Here is a 21,932-nt window from a genome sequence, read left to right on the forward strand (position 1 = left end):
GGTATTTTGTTCATTAACTCCAAAAGGTCAGGAGTCAAAAACCCAAAATGTCAAGGGTTAAAAGAGAATTATTTTCTTTAGTGTTGTTTGTGGCAAATGATGGTTAACATAAAGGTATATGATGACTTTTTAAAATTGATTGTTTTTAAACTTCTTTACAAATAATAATCTTGGTAAAATGTTCCTTGTAAAACACAAACTCACACATACATTTTCAGTAAAAACTTCAGTTTTAGTTTGATTAATAAATATTTCTTCCTTAAGCTGCTGATCAAGTAAACATATTTTAAAATTGTAAAAATATCTTTCTGCTTAAATCAGAATAAATATGCAATAGTTTACAGGAGATCCCAGAATGATCTAATAACCCATATCATTTTATTTATGGTCTATCAGAGTTGGATCTGTAACCTTCTTTTCTTTTATTTCTTTGATTAATCATACGAGTAATATCAATTCACATGGGAAACAGACATCAAATTTTGAGAATGACCTCTCAGACACTTTTTGAGAAATAATGACTTTGTTAAAATCAAAGAAGGCCAGTTGGATATAATTATGAAATATGAGAATTATCCATTTAGTACTTTCAAAGAAATAGTGGTAATTATTGTACTTTATAAATGGATGATATTAGAAGGTTGAATGACAGGTCACATACAGGCTAAATGAGTAAGACAACATTTTAAATGCTATATAGTATCAACTTAAAGAATTATATTAGATGTTATAAGATAATACAAGAACTAGAGAAAGACTGGAAACATACAGAAAGTGGATTGAAAATCATTATAAATATCAAACGTAAACACCAAGGTCCAATAGTTACTCTTTGTGCATTTAAATATAAATGTAAAGATATAGAAATATAGAACAGATTATATTTCATTTAATGATTCAATATAGAAAACTGATATCTGGAATTGGTCTTGAATGATTTGCCGTCAACTGTATGTAGATTTTCAAACATCTTGAAATGATTAAAGTCATTTACAGAGATGAATAGCAGAGAGCACAATACATTCCAATGGTTAAATGTAATTTGCCTATTTTTTTACTTCCCCTGTAAAACAGATATTTTGGAAAAAAATGTCTATCAATGGCTATCTCCATATTGTAATGAAAAAAAAACTGTCTAAATCCAGGACTTCTCAAAATGGCTGAAAATATAACTTATTTGTTTTATATATGAACTAGTAGAATGACAACATTTGCAAATAACAGAGTGCCAGAAAAATATTAGCGACCTGGCTTATGAAAATGCAAGCTGTACAAAACAGGAATGACTATGATTTTAGATTTTATTTGCACGTCCAGACCAACAGAATCACAATAATTTGTTGTAACAATTGAGGACAAAGAGCAGTGATCAGCTCCCCTAGTTACAGTTCATGTCATGGTTTTACAATCTATACTGGAATACAGCAGGTGATTTTTACTTCAAAACTGATGATACTTGTACTTAAGTGTACATTCAAAATATCTCTAGCCCCCTGGTCCTATCATTTAGGTCCTCTTTCTTTCATGAATTGTACAAACTATCAAGAAAGGTAATTTACTAAAAATAACATCTTACTCTTCACAGTTATTACTGAGAAGTTCCAACAGACAATGAAGGAAACATTGTATTATTCCATGTTTACAAAATGGAAACTATTGAAATGAAGCTAATTTCACACCACAAAAGAATACACTTGTTACCATGGAAACCAGGTTGTACTTTGCATACCGGTGGGTACCATGGAAACCAGGTTGTACTTTGCGTACCGGTGGGTACCATGGAAACCAGGTTGTACTTTGCGTACCGGTGGGTACCATGGAAACCAGGTTGTACTTTGCGTACCGGTGGGTACCATGGAAACCAAGATGTACACATTGGTACTATGGAAACCATAATGTAACATTTGGTACCATGGAAACAATAATGTATCTCTAAGTACCAAGGAAACCAATGTGCCCACGAGTACATAAAACCAAAGTACATGTATGCCTATGAGTAAATGGAAAACCAAAATGTGCCTATGGATACCAAGAAAATTCTAAAGTGTGAATCGATGGATGCTTGAAAAGTGATAAGCTCATGTTAAATATGGTGGTCAGACATGAACTTTGTTAGGCCTTGATATGCATTGAAATCTTAAAAACCAGGTTAAAAATGTTTTCTTAATAAATAAAAGCAATGATCATCTTCAAGAACAAAAGTCTGGGGAGGAAAATGGTGATATATACATAAAAACCATATAAAAGATTTAAAAAACAACCACATTTTAAGCTTCCGATAGAATCAACAGACATAACCTTTGTGGATTTCACTGATTCAGTACGTGCTATGGTATATAGAGGAAACGGGTATCTATACACAAAACTACACAGTTCAATTAAATAAATTAAATCTTCATTCATAAAAAATATTTTTCTGTTTGTAAAAATCTGTATTTACACTGAACATGATAATAATATAGGCATCTATTTACAACAATGTTTTTTTATGACATGTGATGATGACTGCACCAATTGTTAACGATAAGTGCATGTCATATGAGGATTGTTACAGAAACAGAATTAATATCTGTAAGGTTTGAAAGCCCCATGGTTAGAGGAATTCAACAGATTGAAAAATCTCCCTTTTTGAAGGAGTCAATTATCTGGAACATGCCCTAGCTTGGTTCAGCTATGAAAGAATTACATGACATTTTACCCATGAAACTGTTAGTAGGCATCAAAGGTGGTTAGAGTTATCTCCCATATAATCAATCTGTGCAGATTGCCTGCCAACAGAGGCTATTTGTCTAGGTCTATCTCTAATACATATATACATGTATATCTTACTTATCTATGCAAAACTAGTTTCCTTTTGTGACAGGTTTCTACCAAGAAGTTTTTATTTTCTGTGACAAGAACAACCAATCCACACTTCAACTTTTGGTTGTACCAGAATATATATATATGTATCACCATTTGATAAGTGAAGGTTATGTTTTATCCAATATTTGTTCAACTATGACAGAAAACTGCCCATTAGATCAAATATTCACCATGAATAAATCAATGTAGAGATAATTTGATAGGTAATCATTAATATGGTCTCATTATTTCAGTAATTCCTTATCTTTATTAATCTGAATTAATTAATAGATTCTATAGACAATTTTTTTACATCTTGAATTTTCTTGAAGCTCCATACAATATTGCCTTTTTCTTAAAATTTCTTTCTGATTTTTTTAATGAAGTGATATTAACAGCTTTTGATAATCAAAAATGCCAACAGGTAATTTCTTTTCTTCACTGAATAACAAAATATTTAATTTCAACACAGCTATTTATACCTCTAACTTGTGCATAAAATTTCATTGTAATACACAATCTTAAGCCTTTAAATATCTAACAATTTACTCACTCACACTGGTAATGTAAATATTTCAATGAAAATTTATCAAAGAAAATAATCAACAACTATGGACATACAGTAAAAGTTATTTTCAAAGATTCAATTTTTTATGGTTTTATGAAAAGGTTGAAGAAGAATGGATGAAATTTTCATGGAAGTTTAGGAACAAAACACAGTCTTATTTAATAATCTTATCTCCAAGGTATCTTTTTGCATCCTCGCAAATAACACTACTACAGTCTACCATCCAATAATGCATATCAAGTGGCTGCAACAGCTAGTGCTAGGCTTCAAATTCAGAAGCAGGTTGTTTTAATTATACGGCACAGATCTGAATCCTTAACTGTGTCACACTTCCAGACACGAACATCACATTCCATGTCATGTTAATTGATCCTTTGAAAAAAATGGATGATTTTCCAATTGTTTTGGACGCTGTTGTGATCAGAAGTCCTGGAAATATTTGAGTTCTCGGTCACTGACAACAGCTGCCTTCCGCCAATCATCTTCTGAGTATTCATCAAAGTTTTTTGTGTCTCCTGCATGTGACAGTTTGGGTACAATAGGAGGCTAGAAAAAAAGGAAAGGAAGGTTGATCAAAAGCTATATATTACATGTTCTAAAGCCGTCCAAATTTATTTTTTATCAGATCCAAATTTATGACAGAAAGTTACATCAGAAATAAAGACTTTTAGGAAACAGATATATAAAAGTAGGGCGTGGAGAATTAGTGAGGAGGAAAACTGAAAAATCTTTTGAAGCTTTGAATTGTGTAAATATATTTAATTTCTTCCTTAAAACGATTAGTTTGATCAACATTTCATTAAAAAAAAACCCCACAAACCTACCGTTAGTTTTCTTGCTACCACATCCTCCCATAGGATACCTTTGAACCACTTATGTCTTTTCACATCATCTGCACCATTCTGTAATAATCAACGTATGTCAGGCTAGAATCAAGTAAGAGTTATTTCCCTTACACCAATAAAAATATCCACATAGTATGTACTTTTCTGATACAGACTATATTCAAATAGCAGTTTACCAATTGCACGCCTGTCAATTATTTCTACTACATGTACTTATATAATGATATATTTTCTGTCTCTTTTGTATTTATTCTAATTGATTATGTGACCATTAATCTTCAATACATTAATCACATGTGATAGTTTTTAACAAATATATCATATAGACAAATATCCTTGAAACAGGAGCTGAAATTAATATGACAAAAATCACTCCAGCTCCGCAGTATCTGTACTCTACTGATCCACAGTGCCTGTACTCTACTGATCCATACAATCTGCTTGTAATCAGTAGATTACCTTCATATTTCCCAGCCGTTTTGTCCTGTCCTGGACAAGCAGTTTCTTAACCAGGTCCCTGAATGAATAAAAAAATATCTTTAAATTTACACCAGATTTTGTTCACACCTGTGATACTAATACCATTACCTACAGCAATGTAATCAGAAAAAAATTGGGAGAAAATTCTGTTTACAGTATGGCAATAGATTCATTTTCATCATTACGATACCAGGATTTATTCAATATGAGAGAATCTATATCCATAAGACATCATCATCGTCCATATGTTATTTATATGTATGTGTGTATCTCTATGAATATCACTGTAAAACATGAAAACAGCAGGTTTGACGTCTTTTGCATAAAAATCTTACTTTGCCACAGGATCCAGATGTCTAGGCCATTCTATCTTGCCTTCCAGAATCTTCTCATAAATGGAAAATGGGTTGTCATCAAAAAATGGTGGGAATCTGAAAAACAGTTCATATTGATCTGATGCTGAATTGTATCATTCAACTGTTCAAGGAGCCAGTCCACACTTAATCTGGACCAATCTTGGGATTTTACCAATTTCAGTGTGTGACACAGATCTAACTTGAAAGGAATATTTACTCAAATTCTTAAATACAGGAGAAAGAATATTAACTTTACGTCACCTCCCCTACCCATAATAAGATATCAACTCTGAACAATGAATTATATTGATGTACAAGGCACAGAAGAGTCAATGTCAGAGATATAGAAAAGTGCAAAATAACAAACTGTACAGAATTTATAAATATAGATAACACTGTAATCAAAAAAAAAAAAGAATCAGAGGGCCAAGCTCACTTACCCGACCAACATTTCATAAATGAGGATGCCTAGTGACCACCAATCCACAGCCTTGTTGTGACCTTTGCTCTGGATAATTTCGGGTGCAAGATATTCGGGGGTACCACACAGGGTCCACGTCCTGAAAGTACACAAACCAACAAGTGTTTAAGCAAAGTGATAAGAAAATGACTGACAAGATACTGCCTGATATGAATGAAGACATTTTCTGGTCACCAATCCATGTCAGATTTAACTAAGTCTAAATAGTATTTTATATGAGTTTACTCTAAATCTTCAGAACAGGTATTCATTGATACTATATTGTGTAATTTTCTTTACTTTCTAAACTGATTTTGGGCGAATAATCACGAAGATAAAAATCAAATCAGTTTATAAAACAATGAAAATTTAACAATAAAATCTTGTTTTTGAGATTGGATATTAGATCCTTTTCAACAACAATATCACTAGTGTCAAACATCAATGTGACCAAGATAAGTGGATGATAGCTACTGTGACTGTAAAGAAAAGAACACCATGTAGTACAAGCACCTGTTGAAGATAAAGACCCACGTTGCAAACTTATCACTTCAGTATCTACAAGCTATACAAAAAACAGAAAAGACCTTGATTGTCTGATCACTTCAATATGTCTAAACTATTTCATCAACAACACAAAAAAGACCCTGATACTGATTCTTCAATGTCTTCAAGGACACAGGAAAGACCCTGATAAGTGATGTTGACCATCAGGCATCAGGTACAAGGTGTTCTATATTCTAACTGGATTGGTCTATAATTATGGCACCATTTCCTACTGTGTTAATCTCTAAAACTGATGTCCGAATCGTTATAAAAAGGGAGACTAGTGCTAATCTTATACTAATTAAAATGTCTCAATAGGAATAAGCATCACCTTAGTACAACATCAGATTATAAATAGGTTGTAAACAAGCTCTGCTAATACATAACCATGAATGAAATCCCCAAAACAAACACTATATTTACATAGGTCTTTACATCATATCATTGATGTTTGTTAAATACAAGTTTATATTTACAGTCATCATAAAACTCGCATTAAAAATCAATGGGAATGATTTGTAGATAAACTAGTCTATACACACTATGTTGTTAAAGCTTTGATAAGTAATTTTATCCTTTTGATATGAAGCAATGTCTGATTTTGTAAAAATTTCACACTTCATTACAAGTGATATCTGTATAAGGTGAAGATATAAATGATGATTACAAAACCTCTCTATAATCTCACATTTAGTGTACACCAGAATATCCCCGAAGGAATTCAAAATAAAATATGAAAAGGCATTTACTTTCCTTGTTCTCCAATCAATACATTTCGCCATTGAAATAACTTACAAAGACTTTACAGAAAAAGTCCAGCTAGCCTTGCAGGAAATCCCACTATGTTGAAAAATGTATTGATTTACTTCATGATCAATACATACGACTGTCTTTATCCACACTGACTTAACACATACACATTGTCATGTATATCCCTTAGGTCACTAGAGAAAATGTCACACAAAAGACATTCAGACCATTAACCTGGTATCAGGATGTTATACGTGGGTCATCAAGATGATACCTTATATGAAAGTCTCTGAAGCTTTGGTTCTTCTCATAAGTACTATTGTAAGTCATCAAACCTAGAGCCTTGTCTTTGGAGCAAATCAATGGAGCTATAGATCATTTGATAGAAAGGACATCAGTGTCATGATTGTTCTTATAGCTAAGTCATTGGAGTTACAAAGCTTTTTCTATCTGTAATTCATTAGGGTCCCTAGTCCTTGCCATGTGAAAGTCATTAGAACCATGAATCGTTCCATATGCAGGAGATCGGACTAAACCCTTCGCTGTTTTTTCTCTTTGGGGGCAATGAACCAGAAAATATTAGTCATTCAGTCAAAAAACCTTTCTATGTGCAAGTTATTAAGGTCATGACCTTAATTCTTGTAAGTAAGTCTTTCAGGCCATGGACCTTCTTTAAGTCCATGACGGCTTTGTTTTTCTTAAATATTTCAGATAATTCACCCATGAAACAACAGTATCGTTAGGCAGAACAGACATGGAAAATTAATAACAGAATCATTAAAATGCCACAAAACAGTTTCATTCTGTCATCATTACATCTACCAAGCTATAAGGAGATAAGTTGGATTTGTGGGATAAAGTATACAGACAAAAAAGAAAATTGTTTAATCAAAAGGCATAAAAGACAAAAAAGTTTATAAGAAATCAGTTGAAAACTGAGGGAAATAAAAAGCTGAAAAGAACCAAAGGGCAATAACTCTTCCAATGTTTTTTCATTAAAATGTGTTTAGCAAAAAAAAAACATTTTTTGTTCTAGCTGTAAAATCCTATCTAATTTAAAGATCGAAATTGATTAAAAACTGAGAGATGAGTTTTCCAGTCAAGATTTTAATGTTATGTTATGAAACAACCAGGGGCAGTAACCTATATAAATACAGTCCAATCTGTTGTAAAACGTAACTTAATGTCAAGATTATTCTGTCTACAAAGTTTGAAATAAATCAGTTGAAATCTGGGAGCCGAGATTATATGCATATGTTTATAAAGGAAGGCTGTATGTCCACAAAACTCAATACTATGACATGTCCTGTCAAAATTTTAGACCAATGTTTAGAAATACTTAATATTTGGGATGAATCCGGAAGTATCTGAAAGACCTAAGAGTTCCAATACAATATCAGTAATACTACAAACCAGTGCTTCCTAAAACAAGTGGAGGAAACCTAGCCTACTAGCTAGAAAGCAACCCTGTTATATACAAATTGCCAATAGCAGCAAAGCTTTAAGCTAATTGACTGCTTCAATGGACTAATCAATATCCTAATTCTCCACCTTCTTCAAGGTCAGACACATTTGTCAGTCTGGGATTTCAATCAGGATTTCAGTCATGGATGTTAGAACAAGCAAAATGCAGTATTACTGCCTCGCATAATTCACAATTAATATCACAGAATACATTCAATTATATTTCACAAATTCAGTAATTAAGAACTTGTTACATTTTTCTGTGATCCATTTAAACATGCCACATTTCATTCTCATGTGATGCAGGTCGACTACAGTACAGCTGGTATTGTCACAGAAATTCCTGGATACAGTTATATCTCTATTTTCATCAACTGCTTTCTATACAGAGAACACTGCTACAAGCCAATGGCACTTATTCAGCAGCCCACACATTCTATTAGCAGCCAACAAATCTCAGATGACTTGCCTCAGAGCCTGCCTCTGAGCATAAAGCTTCTAAAATAATCTGGAAAGTCATATTTCATCATCCGAAAGCACTCTGCTTTAAAAGGAAACTTCAACCTAACCCATGAATATGACAAAGCAGGTTTGAAAATTGCCTCTTCAAGAATGAAATACATATCTTAATTATGTAACATATATCAAATATTTATATATACATGTATATTCAAACAGAAATAGCTGGTCATGTCATACAACTACTTGCCAATCACCTAGGCAACCAGGGTTTGATTCTCCAATCAAAGGTAAAATTTGGAGTCCTCCTGGCTGAGACATGATGGTTAACTAAAGTACTCCAGTTTGAATAACAACACCACTGAAGGGACTCTGGGGCAAATGTTAGTCCCCACCACCACTGAAGGGAACTTTGGGACATATGTCAGTCCCCTACCACCACTGAAGGGAACTTTGGGACATATGTCAATCCCTTACCACCACTGAAGGGAACTTTGGGACAAACGCCAGTCCCCACCACCACTGAAGGGAACTTTGGGACATATGTCAGTCCCCTACCACCACTGAAGGGAACTTTGGGACATATGTCAATCCCTTACCACCACTGAAGGGAACTTTGGGACAAATGCCAGTCCCCTACCACCACTGAAGGGAACTTTGGGACATATGTCAATCCCTTACCACCACTGAAGGGAACTTTGGGACAAACGCCAGTCCCCTACCACCACTGAAGGGAACTTTGGGACATATGTCAATCCCTTACCACCATTGAAGGGAACTTTGGGACATATGTCAATCCCTTACCACCACTGAAGGGAACTTTGGGACAAACGCCAGTCCCCTACCACCACTGAAGGGAACTTTGGGACATATGTCAATCCCTTACCACCACTGAAGGGAACTTTGGGACATATGTCAATCCCCTACCACCACTGAAGGGAACTTTGGGACATATGTTAGTACCACCACCCTACCACCACTGAAGGGAACTTTGGGACATATGTCAATCCCTTACCACCACTGAAGGGAACTTTGGGACATATGTCAATCCCCTACCACCACTGAAGGGAACTTTGGGACATAAGTCCCCTACCACCACTGAAGGGAACTTTGGGACATATGTCAATCCCTTACCACCACTGAAGGGAACTTTGGGACAAATGCCAGTCCCCTACCACCACTGAAGGGAACTTTGGGACATATGTCAATCCCTTACCACCACTGAAGGGAACTTTGGGACAAACGCCAGTCCCCTACCACCACTGAAGGGAACTTTGGGACATATGTCAATCCCTTACCACCATTGAAGGGAACTTTGGGACATATGTCAATCCCTTACCACCACTGAAGGGAACTTTGGGACAAACGCCAGTCCCCTACCACCACTGAAGGGAACTTTGGGACATATGTCAATCCCTTACCACCACTGAAGGGAACTTTGGGACATATGTCAATCCCCTACCACCACTGAAGGGAACTTTGGAACATATGTTAGTCCCCTACCACCACTGAAAGGAACTTTGGGACATATGTCAATCCCTTACCACCATTGAAGGGAACTTTGGGACATATGTCAATCCCTTACCACCACTGAAGGGAACTTTGGGACATATGTCAATCCCCTACCACCACTGAAGGGAACTTTGGGACATATGTTAGTCCCCTACCACCACTGAAGGGAACTTTGGGACATATGTCAATCCCTTACCACCACTGAAGGGAACTTTGGGACATATGTCAATCCCCTACCACCACTGAAGGGAACTTTGGGACATATGTTAGTCCCCTACCACCACTGAAGGGAACTTTGGGACAAACGTCAGTCCCCTACCAACACTGAAGGGAACTTTGGGACATATGTCAGTCCTCTACCACCACTGAAGGGAACTTTAGGACAAATGTTAGTCCCTTACCACCACTGAAGGGAACTTTGGGACATATGTCAATATCCTACCACCACTGAAGGGAACTTTGGAACAAATGTCAGTCCCCTACCACCACTGAAGGGAACTTTGGGACAAACGCCAGTCCCCTACCACCACTGAAGGGAACTTTGGGACATATGTCAATCCCTTACCACCACTGAAGGGAACTTTGGGACATATGTCAATCCCCTACCACCACTGAAGGGAACTTTGGGACATATGTTAGTCCCCTACCACCACTGAAGGGAACTTTGGGACATATGTCAATCCCTTACCACCACTGAAGGGAACTTTGGGACATATGTCAATCCCCTACCACCACTGAAGGGAACTTTGGGACATATGTTAGTCCCCTACCACCACTGAAGGGAACTTTGGGACAAACGTCAGTTTGAAGGGAACTTTGGGACATATGTCATCCTCTACCACCACTGAAGGGAACTTTAGGACAAATGTTAGTCCCTTACCACCACTGAAGGGAACTTTGGGACATATGTCAATATCCTACCACCACTGAAGGGAACTTTGGAACAAATGTCAGTCCCCTACCACCACTGAAGGGAACTTTGGGACAAACGTCAGTCCCCTACCACCACTGAAGGGAACTTTGGGGCAAACGTCAGTCCCCTACCACCACTGAAGGAACTTTGGGACATATGTCAGTTCCCTACAACCACTGAAGGGAACTTTAGGACAAATGTTAGTCCCCTACCACCACTGAAGGGAACTTTGGGACATATGTCAGTCCCCTACCACCACTGAAGGGAACTTTAGGACAAATGTTAGTCCCCTACCACCACTGAAGGGAACTTTGGGACATATGTTAGCCCCCTACCTCCACTGAAGGGAACTTTGGGACATATGTTAGCCCCCTACCTCCACTGAAGCACTGGGGTATCCAGAGGTCTATGGCACTTCCTGACATTATATGTTAGTATTCTACGCCCCAAATCAAACTCTAATGATTTCTTACTCGTATTTAAGTATGTAACAATGTACCTGAATAGAGAGATATTTGGAATGGCAACAGCAAGTTCCAATCAGTCTCAAAACTAAACATGGATAAGAAACCATTAACGAAAAAATGAAATTTTAAAAGATTATTTGTTGAAATACATTCCTTTGTAGACCCTTTTTTGATTGCTTCCAAAACTGAACATTGGGAAACTGACACATACATGTTTATGAAAAGGATTCTTCTATTTCTTTCATAAAATAGCAGCAACTTTTTCAATCAAAATCCAAGAAGCAATTTTCATCTTATTTAGGTCACAGTCATAAAATTGCATTTGCAAGGCTAGGAACGGGGAAATCTGTATATGAAGAGAATGATTTCTAGAGCTTCTTGCAGGAAACAGCAATAAGAGATTTTGAAGGAATCAGGCAAACAATGGGCCTTCAGGCATGTAACTGCCTTTATGCAAATATGTTGTTGCATACACATCATTTCCATAAAACAAATTATTCACCACACCATCTTGATTTCTTTGCAGCTTTTGCAGGTGTTCATCATGTTATTTTTCAATAGAACAATGCAGTAGAGGGAATTTTGAGACAACAACCTGTCCATTCTATCTACATTTCATCCTCAGGACTTGTCAGTGAATCTTTGCTTTCCAGGAAAATAAAATGTACACTGAAATATAGTGCGATGGTACAAGACGATGACTTTTTCTTAAACACAAGCAGAAAAGTTAAAAGGAGGTAGAATAAACAAGAATAACCAGCATGCAATTAGCACAAGTACAAGTCACAGTTTCTTTTTTACTTAATTTATTTATATACTATTCAATATACAGGAAAATAGATTGTGCACAGTACCTGTAAGCTACATAAAATAGTCTGATAGAGGGTTTAAGTCTAGTCTAAGGGTACAGAATCATTGATTCTCTCACACAAGACTTCACACACAATACAGCTTTTCTTTTTAATAGCCAATAAATAAAAAGCTGATCAGATCCATCAATATTGTGCTGTGGCTTCCAACACCAAATTAAAGGGGTAATGAGTTTATGGTTGATTTTTTATAAAAGCATTGTTAGCTTCTTTGATCCTAACTTTAACAATATGGTGTTTTTACTGCCTTATATCTGAGTTTATGGTTGATTTTTTATAAAAGCATTGTTAGCTTCTTTGATCCTAACTTTAACAATATGGTGTTTTTACCACCTTATATCTGACTTTATGATTGATTTTTTATAAAAGCATTGTTAGCTTCTTTGATCCTAACTTTAACAATATGGTGTTTTTACCACCTTATATCTGACAACATAAATTGGAAAATGTCATCAACAGCTACTATAAAATCAATAAATATCGCGGAGAATTCATTTTCGTTCGATTTGTGGGTAATCTCATTAATTATGAAACTCACTTCTTACCTTGAAGAAACAGACTGTTTTTCACTAAGTGTGATGAAAGCAAACTGCACTATATATTTTGATACTGTGTTACAAGCTGCAACAATAATACAACATCCATTACACAATGAATCAAAACAAACATTACCTGGATCCTGAACAAAATTATATAGTAATCACCAGCTGTTTGAAGATTCTTACTGGGAGGTCAAATTAGTACCAAAAATACAATCACATAATAGACAGGTCACTGCCACCTAATATTCTGTTGCTCCAAGGCCAAAGAGGTTGGTGCCACCCTAACCCATCATGTCTACAGGTGATTACTGACTCAAGTATCTATCTACAAAGACCGCCATGGTCTAAAGGCAAGGTCAACAATCTGGAACTTCCCCATAAATATCATTTTCAAACCTTTCAAAATGAATTATGATGATTTATCACAATATACTGACAGAAAGGACAGATTTTTCTCATGCCTGTCAAAAGCCATCAAATTACTTCAAAGCTTGTGTAAATGTGTAACAATAATAATTTTAACAACAAATATCTGCCAGTCTCCTTACAGCCCTATTAATCACCCTCCACAGTCATCCCTGCCTGAGCAATGGGTGCACAACATTTTGATTAATACTTCTCCCTTTCTCTTCCTCTCTTTGTAACCGCCTTTCTTACATTGGTTATATGATAAAGTTCTTGATTTTGTATCAAAGCTGTTGCACATGTGTAATATCACCCATTAAAAAATTAAAACTAACAATATAATATGCATGTACACCACAAAATTAATAAGAAATACAACTAGCCTACATGGGCCCAGCATCTGTCTCCAGGAGCATTAACAGCCCTTTTTTTTTAAAGCCCTCAGCCTCAGTTTTCTGGCTCCTGCAGTGTAACATTTGTTTATTTGTTTGCCAGCTGTAAACAACCAGGGTCATCTTGAAATGGGGTTTCCTTGATGACACTAATGGCTACCTCTCTGAATAACATGTGGAGGGCCAATCGCCTGCCATCTAGCACAATTGAAGTAAAGTATATCTTGGCCAAGGACACAACACCATCAGCTTCTGAGAAACACAAACTGCCAATAGTGAGTGATCTGCATCTAATCACATATCTTAGATCATATCTTACGGTTGCTAAGTTAACACTCAACCCTCTGAGCCATCAGATGTAACAAGACACACAGGAGCTTGTGTCCTAAATAATATTAAGTACTTTTAATATGTACAAATAATATATAATTGCAATACATCCCTTTATATCAAATACATGGTGAAATGACTGAAAATTAATGCAAGCAATCGCAATAAATAAACTAATTAGGTATAAAAAAATAATGGGCCATTCAATACTTTTGTATATGTTTGGTGTGAAACTTGTCAATCCTCTACTCTAAATAATGTCAAATAGTGACCACAAGCTGAAAAATGTTTTGTCTACAGATGCTATCTCTTAAACAAAGTGATGAACAAAGAGCGATAATTCTGTATCAGTAGCGGAGACCATATCAGCTGCTATTTCAGGGTGACTGGAGACCATATCAGCTGCTATTTCAGGGTGACTGGAGACCATATCAGCTGCTATTTCAGGGTGACCGGAGACCATATCAGCTGCTATTTCAGGGTGGCAGGAGACCATATCAGCTGCTATTTCAGGGTGGCAGGAGACCATATCAGCTAATATTTCAGGATGACCAGAGACCATATCAGCTGCTATTTCAGGATGACCGCAGACCATATCAGCTGCTATTTCAGGGTGACCGGAGACCATATCAGCTGCTATTTCAGGGTGACCGGAGACCATATCAGCTGCTATTTCAGGGTGACCGCAGACCATATCAGTTGCTATTTCCGGGTGACCGCAGACCATATCAGTTGCTATTTCAGGGTGACTGGAGACCATATCAGCTGCTATTTCCGGGTGACCGCAGACCATATCAGTTGCTATTTCAGGGTGACTGGAGACCATATCAGCTGCTATTTCATGGTGACCGCAGACCATATCAGCTGCTATTTCAGGGTGACCGGAGACCATATCAGCTGCTATTTCAGGGTGACCGCAGACCATATCAGCTGCTATTTCAGGGTGACCGGAGACCATATCAGCTGCTATTTCAGGGTGACCGGAGACCACATCAGCTGCTATTTCAGGGTGACCGCAGACCACATCATCTGCTATTTCAGGGTGACCGCAGACCACATCATCTGCTATTTCAGGGTGACCGGAGACCATATCAGCTGCTATTTCAGGGTGACCGGAGACCATATCAGCTGCTATTTCAGGGTGACCGGAGACCATATCAGCTGCTATTTCAGGGTGACTGGAGACCATATCAGCTGCTATTTCAGGGTGACCGGAGACCATATCAGCTGCTATTTCAGGGTGACCGGAGACCATATCAGCTGCTATTTCAGGGTGACCGCAGACCATATCAGCTGCTATTTCAGGGTGACCGGAGACCATATCAGCTGCTATTTCAGGGTGACTGGAGACCATATCAGCTGCTATTTCAGGGTGGCAGGAGACCATATCAGCTGCTATTTCAGGATGGCAGGAGACCATATCAGCTGCTATTTCAGGGTGACCGCAGACCATATCAGTTGCTATTTCAGGGTGACCGGAGACCATATCAGCTGCTATTTCAGGGTGACCGGAGACCATATCAGCTGCTATTTCAGGGTGACCGGAGACCATATCAGCTGCTATTTCATGGTGGCAGGAGACCATATCAGCTGCTATTTCAGGGTGACCGGAGACCATATCAGCTGCTATTTCAGGGTGACCGCAGACCATATCAGCTGCTATTTCAGGGTGACCGCAGACCATATCAGCTGCTATTTCAGGGTGGCAGGAGACCATATCAGCTGCTATTTCAGGGTGACCGCAGACCATATCATCTGCTATTTCAGGGTGACCGGAGACCATATCAGCTGCTATTTCAGGGTGACCGGAGACCATATCAGCTGCTATTTCAGGGTGACCGGAGACCATATCAGCTGCTATTTCAGGGTGACCGCAGACCATATCAGCTGCTATTTCAGGGTGACCGGAGACCATATCAGCTGCTATTTCAGGATGACCGCAGACCATATCAGCTGCTATTTCAGGGTGACCAGAGACCATATCAGCTGCTATTTCAGGATGACCGGAGACCATATCAGCTGCTATTTCAGGGTGACCGCAGACCATATCAGCTGCTATTTCAGGATGGCAGGAGACCATATCAGCTGCTATTTCAGGGTGGCAGGAGACCATATCAGCTGCTATTTCAGGGTGACTGGAGACCATATCAGCTGCTATTTCAGGGTGACTGGAGACCACATCATCTGCTATTTCAGGGTGACCAGAGACCATATCAGCTGCTATTTCAGGGTGGCAGGAGACCATATCAGCTGCTATTTCAGGGTGGCAGGAGACCATATCAGCTGCTATTTCAGGGTGGCAGGAGACCATATCAGCTGCTATTTCAGGGTGGCAGGAGACCATATCAGCTGCTATTTCAGGGTGACCGACAAAGAGTCATGCCAAATAATAACCTTTATCATGAAATTTGATATTTACTATAGAATAGAAGCCAAACCTTTAATTCTCCTGAAGTGAACTATCTCTACAGGAAACTATGAAATAATGCTATTTTGAGAGTCTTTTAATTTCAATATGAGCATGGAATTGTACAATGTTCATCAACTATGTGTGCTACTTAAACATAGTCACAAAGTGGACAAAGAAATCAGTCAAATTTCTTAGGTTGCACAACCCTTTAACAAAACATCAATACACTAATACAAACACATGTACATAGGACACTGGAGGACTGTATATTTACTTAAGATATCAAAGGTAAAACAATGTTCACAAACCCCTCGTTTCATGTGCATTATCATGATCTTCCAAATATTGAATTATTTTTATGACAACACTGTTGTAAGTTCATCAATGGCAGTATCATATCAATGTTTCTAAATCCTAATACTCCTGAAAAACAAAGACACCGTCAGATTTTAATTCTCAGAATTAATATGTAAATACTATCAATGTACACAGAAGAATTTCAGCCAGAAAAGACCGAAAACAGAGACAAATGCTTTTGGGCTATTATGTGAAAAGTCTACTAATTAACAATCCCTAGCTGACATCTGATTACAAAAAAAAACAGAAATGTTAATTGACACTTAAGAAAAAAGCAACTAAATTTAGTTTAAAATGTGAATTATTTCAATTTGCTGATTTGGAAAAAACTCACTGTATGTATGTTTTACAAAGCTAAGATAAAACCTGTTATCAGCTAGAGCAGTATTATACTGTTCATTCATGTACACTTGTAGTTTAGTTTGTCAGTTCTGGCTCAACACATTTTATAATAAAGTGAATTATATGTATGATGTTCATGTATATTTAATGTTTGAAACACGATTAAGTATTTGAACTTGAATTTTGTATATATATAAATATATATATATATATATTTTTCATATATTTATCATCAATAAAGTATGTAAAAACTTTAGCACATTTAGATAAAACTAGGCAGCCTAGTATAAGCAACAGAGTAAACCATTTCAGTTGGATTATAAATTGACACTTTAAAAGTGATTTTAAATTTATTTTTAAACAGATATTATAATATCACAATTTTAAGTTATAAATTAGAACACAGGTCAACATTAAATCATGACCTGTGTGTCAATACTCGAACTTTTACTTCATAATTAAATGATTATAATACGTTAAATATTTTTCCTAAGCAGTTGTATAGTGTTTGTATTGCAGCATATTAATGATTGTAACCATTAACACTTTTTTCATTTGTTTACAACCATACACAGGTATTGTGATTTAATCTTAATAATATTCAAGGATAATGTGAACATCAGGTCTAGTGTTAGAATTACTAACGATCACGACCTTTTAAGCTGGCAATGCGATAATCCACTGCTAATCTATCAGCCAGAGAGACTGCCAGCTACAATACTAATCCCCGTCACAGTTTATCAAAGGTTAGCCTTACATCTGTATTAATACAGGAAGTGGTAATTGCAATATATTTTATGTACACTTCCTGATATCAGTTCAATCAAATGCTGCATTGAAAAGGAGCTATGATATTCCCCTTTTGATCATTAATGCATAAATTCTAGATATGTTATTTCTTTTCATAGAAAGACAACTTGTGTGTTGTTGGAGGGTGGCAGTACCACCACATCAAATGATCGGGGTTTCTATCATATCAGAGATGTAAAGATGGAAGTCTGCCTGTAATCTGTAGAGAGTCGTTGATCTCTATCATATATTCTAGAGACTTGATATGGATTGATGTAAATTAAATTACCATTACTGCCTCACAACTACCGCAAAACAGGTTCTATTTAAATGTCTTAAATGAAGTAAAGATATCCAGTAATAACATATTTATAGATGTTAAATGAGAATTGTAACTCAGATAATTTGAGATTTGGTTTCTTAATTAATTAATTAACGAAGTAAATGTAGCAGAGCTTTAATTCTCCTTTATGTGTATATGATCAATGAAGTAATAAAGACAGTATGCCCGAGTTAATTGTCAAATTTATGAGGCAATCTGTCTGTTTATCAAGACACAAATATTGCATAAATTACACCACATACATGGAACACAAAACAAACACAAAAAAGAGTTACATCGAGAGCGTTGGTGTAAATTTAGGTGTCTAGATAATCCCTTTGGCAGATGGATACCGAATGCCCTTTCTAAGTGACAAAAAAACCATCCTAAGTTTTTGTATGGTTTTGTGTTTCTTTTCTTGCAATCATATATATGATCAGTGTCTACAGTGCAAAACATACCGAAATTGATATAAAACATTTTTGACATTTTAATCGTCTTCAAGGATTTATTGAGATTTATATTTGAGTGTATAAATATATTATTCATGTATATACAAACATGTGTTTAAGCATATATATATTTATGTGTGACCATGGTGCATAATATTTAATTAAATAATTACCTTTCTAAAAAGATGTCTTACACATGTGTATATGAGTTTATTACTCAAGGAAACAAGTTCTCATAACCTGGGATACTCATTAAGTGATTTTAATGAGCATCAATGAAATCACATCACTTAAGTATCAACTCGAATGAGACATTACTGAGGTCATGAAGGAATCATCTCATATATCTGCTTAAGTATGCCAAAAATGTTTCTAATCAGTTTTAGAAAATTCCTTAGGAACATTTAATGGGACTTAGGATTACAAAATGTATTTTTCTGAACTCACTGCTGCAGTCTTTCATCACTTTCATTCTGATTTTCTTTATTTAAACCACGACACGTAAAACTTCTCACTGTAAATAAATTCTTGAAGCCAGACAGTTTTGCATCCCATAGACTCCCTGGTAAAGATGTACCAAACCCACCTTCACAATTTAGTCCTCATGTTTATACACTAAAGCCCCTTACATAAATCATATCCAATGTAGACTTTTTGATTAGGGACAATATTTGTATACAACAAGAAAACAAACAGTGGGCATATACATTTTCTTACTCCCACCTGTTGTCTGTAATAGCCATCTCCAACAACCCACTGACCTACTTTCTCAAAAAACATATGTTAAGCTGCTTCCCATCATACTTCAAGGTTAATAGGGCTAATAAGCTGACGTCAGGCAACTCAACTAGAAAAAATAAAGCGAAAATCAGACCTGAACATCTCAATTTGTCTTCTTAAAACTCAAGCACAAGATGTCACTCTGAGTAAGCATCAAGTGTATCCTGGAGTGTCATTAAAGTTTTGAGTCTGCTATTATGTTCTGTTTTGTGTACAACATCAATCTACATCATGAAGTTTCTGGTAGATAAAATCCAATTGTTTATTGGTAAAACTTATTACATACAATGATATGATAGTGATACGAGAAACAATTGTTTCTCTTAAGCATCTCAGTGTAAATAGTATACAGCTGATGATATACAAGTCAATTACAATACAACAACAGAAACAGGACAGAGGGCTGACTTCTTAGTTACACTAGGGATGGGTTGTGAATCCGACCAAAAACAGGACAGAAAACTGCCATCTTAGTTACACTAGGGATGGGTTGTGAATCCGACCAGAAACAGGACAGAGGGCTGCTATCTTAGTTACACTGGGGATGTTTGTGAATCAGACCAGAAACAGGACAGAGGGCTGACTTCTTAGTTACACTAGGGATGGGTTGTAAATCGGACCAGAAACAGGACAGAGGACTGACTTCTTAGTTGCACTAGGGATGGGTTGTGAATCGGACCAGAAACAGGACAGAGGACTGACTTCTTAGTTACACTAGGGATGGGTTGTGAATCGGACCAGAAACAGGACAGAGGACTGACTTCTTAGTTACACTAGGGATGGGTTGTGAATCGGACCAGAAACAGGACAGAGGGCTGCCTTCTTAGTTACACTAGGGATGGGTTGTGAATCGGACCAGAAACAGGACAGAGGGATGCTATCTTAGTTACACTGGGGATGGGTTGTGAATCAGACCAGTAACAGGACAGAGGGCTGACTTCATAGTTACACTAGGGATGTTTGTGCATCGACCAGAAACAGGACAGAGGGCTGACTTCTTAGTTAAACTAGGGATGGGTTGTGAATTGGACAAGAAACAGGACAATGGGCTTCTATCTTAGTTTCACTAGGGATGGGTTGTGAATCGGACCAGAAACAGGACAGAGGACTGACTTCTTAGTTACACTAGGGATGGGTTGTGAATCCGACCAAAAACAGGACAGAGGACTGACTTCTTAGTTACACTAGGGATGGGTTGTGAATCCGACCAAAAACAGGACAGAAAACTGCCATCTTAGTTACACTAGGGATGGGTTGTGAATCCGACCAGAAACAGGACAGAGGGCTGCTATCTTAGTTACATGAGGGATGGGTTGTGAATCGGACAAGAAACAGGACAGAGGGCTGACTTTTTAGTTACACGAGGGACAGGTTGTGAATTGGACCAGAAACAGGACAGAGGATTGACTTCTTAGTTACACGAGGGATGGGTTGTGAAATGGACCAGAAACAGGACAGAGGGCTGCCTTCTTAGTTATACTAGGGATGGGTCGTGAATTGCACCAGAAACAGGACAGAGGGCTGCCTTCTTAGTTACACGAAGGATGGGTTGTGAATCAGACCAGAAACTGGACAGAGGGCTGCTATCTTAGTTACATGAGGGATGGGTTGTGAATCGGACCAGAAACAGGACAGAGGACTGACTTCTTAGTTACACTAGGGATGGGTTGTGAATCCGACCAGAAACAGGACAGAAAACTGCCATCTTAGTTACACTAGGGATGGGTTGTGAATCGGACCAGAAACAGGACAGAGTGCTGACTTCTTAGTTATACGAGGGATGGGTTGTGAATTGGACCAGAAACAGGACAGAGGGCCGATTTCTTAGTTATACGAGGGATGGGTTGTGAAATGGACCAGAAACAGGACAGAGGGCTGCCTTCTTAGTTATACTAGGGATGGGTTGTGAATTGGACCAGAAACAGGACAGAGGGCTGACTTCTTAGTTATACGAGGGATGGGTTGTGAATTGGACCAGAAACAGGACAGAGGGCTGCCTTCTTAGTTATACTAGGGATGGGTTGTGAATTGGACCAGAAACAGGACAGAGGGCTGCCTTCTTAGTTACACGAGGGATGGGGTTGTGAATCAGACCAGAAACAGGACAGAAAACTGCCTTATAGATATCCTTATATACTGATGGTGTTTTTAACCTGAATAATGCATAGGGACCTTAAATATACAAATAGGAATTGGGATGTGAATTTGACAAGAAACAGCATATTGTGTATAAAACATCCTATTATAGTACTTTATAAGGGACATATACTCAACATTC

General features: G+C 37.2%; 1 protein-coding gene across 1 annotated transcript in view; it reads right to left on the reverse strand.

The window, feature by feature from the left end:
• Positions 1 to 3,412: 3,412 nt before the first annotated feature.
• The window catches only part of LOC132550788 (cAMP-dependent protein kinase catalytic subunit 3-like), a 48,039-nt gene continuing 29,519 nt past the window's right edge, over positions 3,413 to 21,932 (reverse strand). The window contains exons 4-8 of the mRNA XM_060214877.1: positions 5,534 to 5,653; positions 5,073 to 5,168; positions 4,717 to 4,774; positions 4,237 to 4,314; positions 3,413 to 3,958 (exon numbers count right to left, since the gene is read on the reverse strand). Coding sequence (XP_060070860.1) covers positions 3,833 to 3,958; positions 4,237 to 4,314; positions 4,717 to 4,774; positions 5,073 to 5,168; positions 5,534 to 5,653 — 478 coding nt within the window. The 3' untranslated portion in view covers positions 3,413 to 3,832. The remainder of the gene's footprint in view (positions 3,959 to 4,236; positions 4,315 to 4,716; positions 4,775 to 5,072; positions 5,169 to 5,533; positions 5,654 to 21,932) is intronic.

The sequence above is a fragment of the Ylistrum balloti genome, unplaced genomic scaffold, assembly GCF_031769215.1.
Source record: "Ylistrum balloti isolate Yb309-2 unplaced genomic scaffold, AGI_CSIRO_Ybal_v1 Utg370150, whole genome shotgun sequence".
Lineage (NCBI taxonomy): Eukaryota > Metazoa > Mollusca > Bivalvia > Pectinida > Pectinidae > Ylistrum > Ylistrum balloti.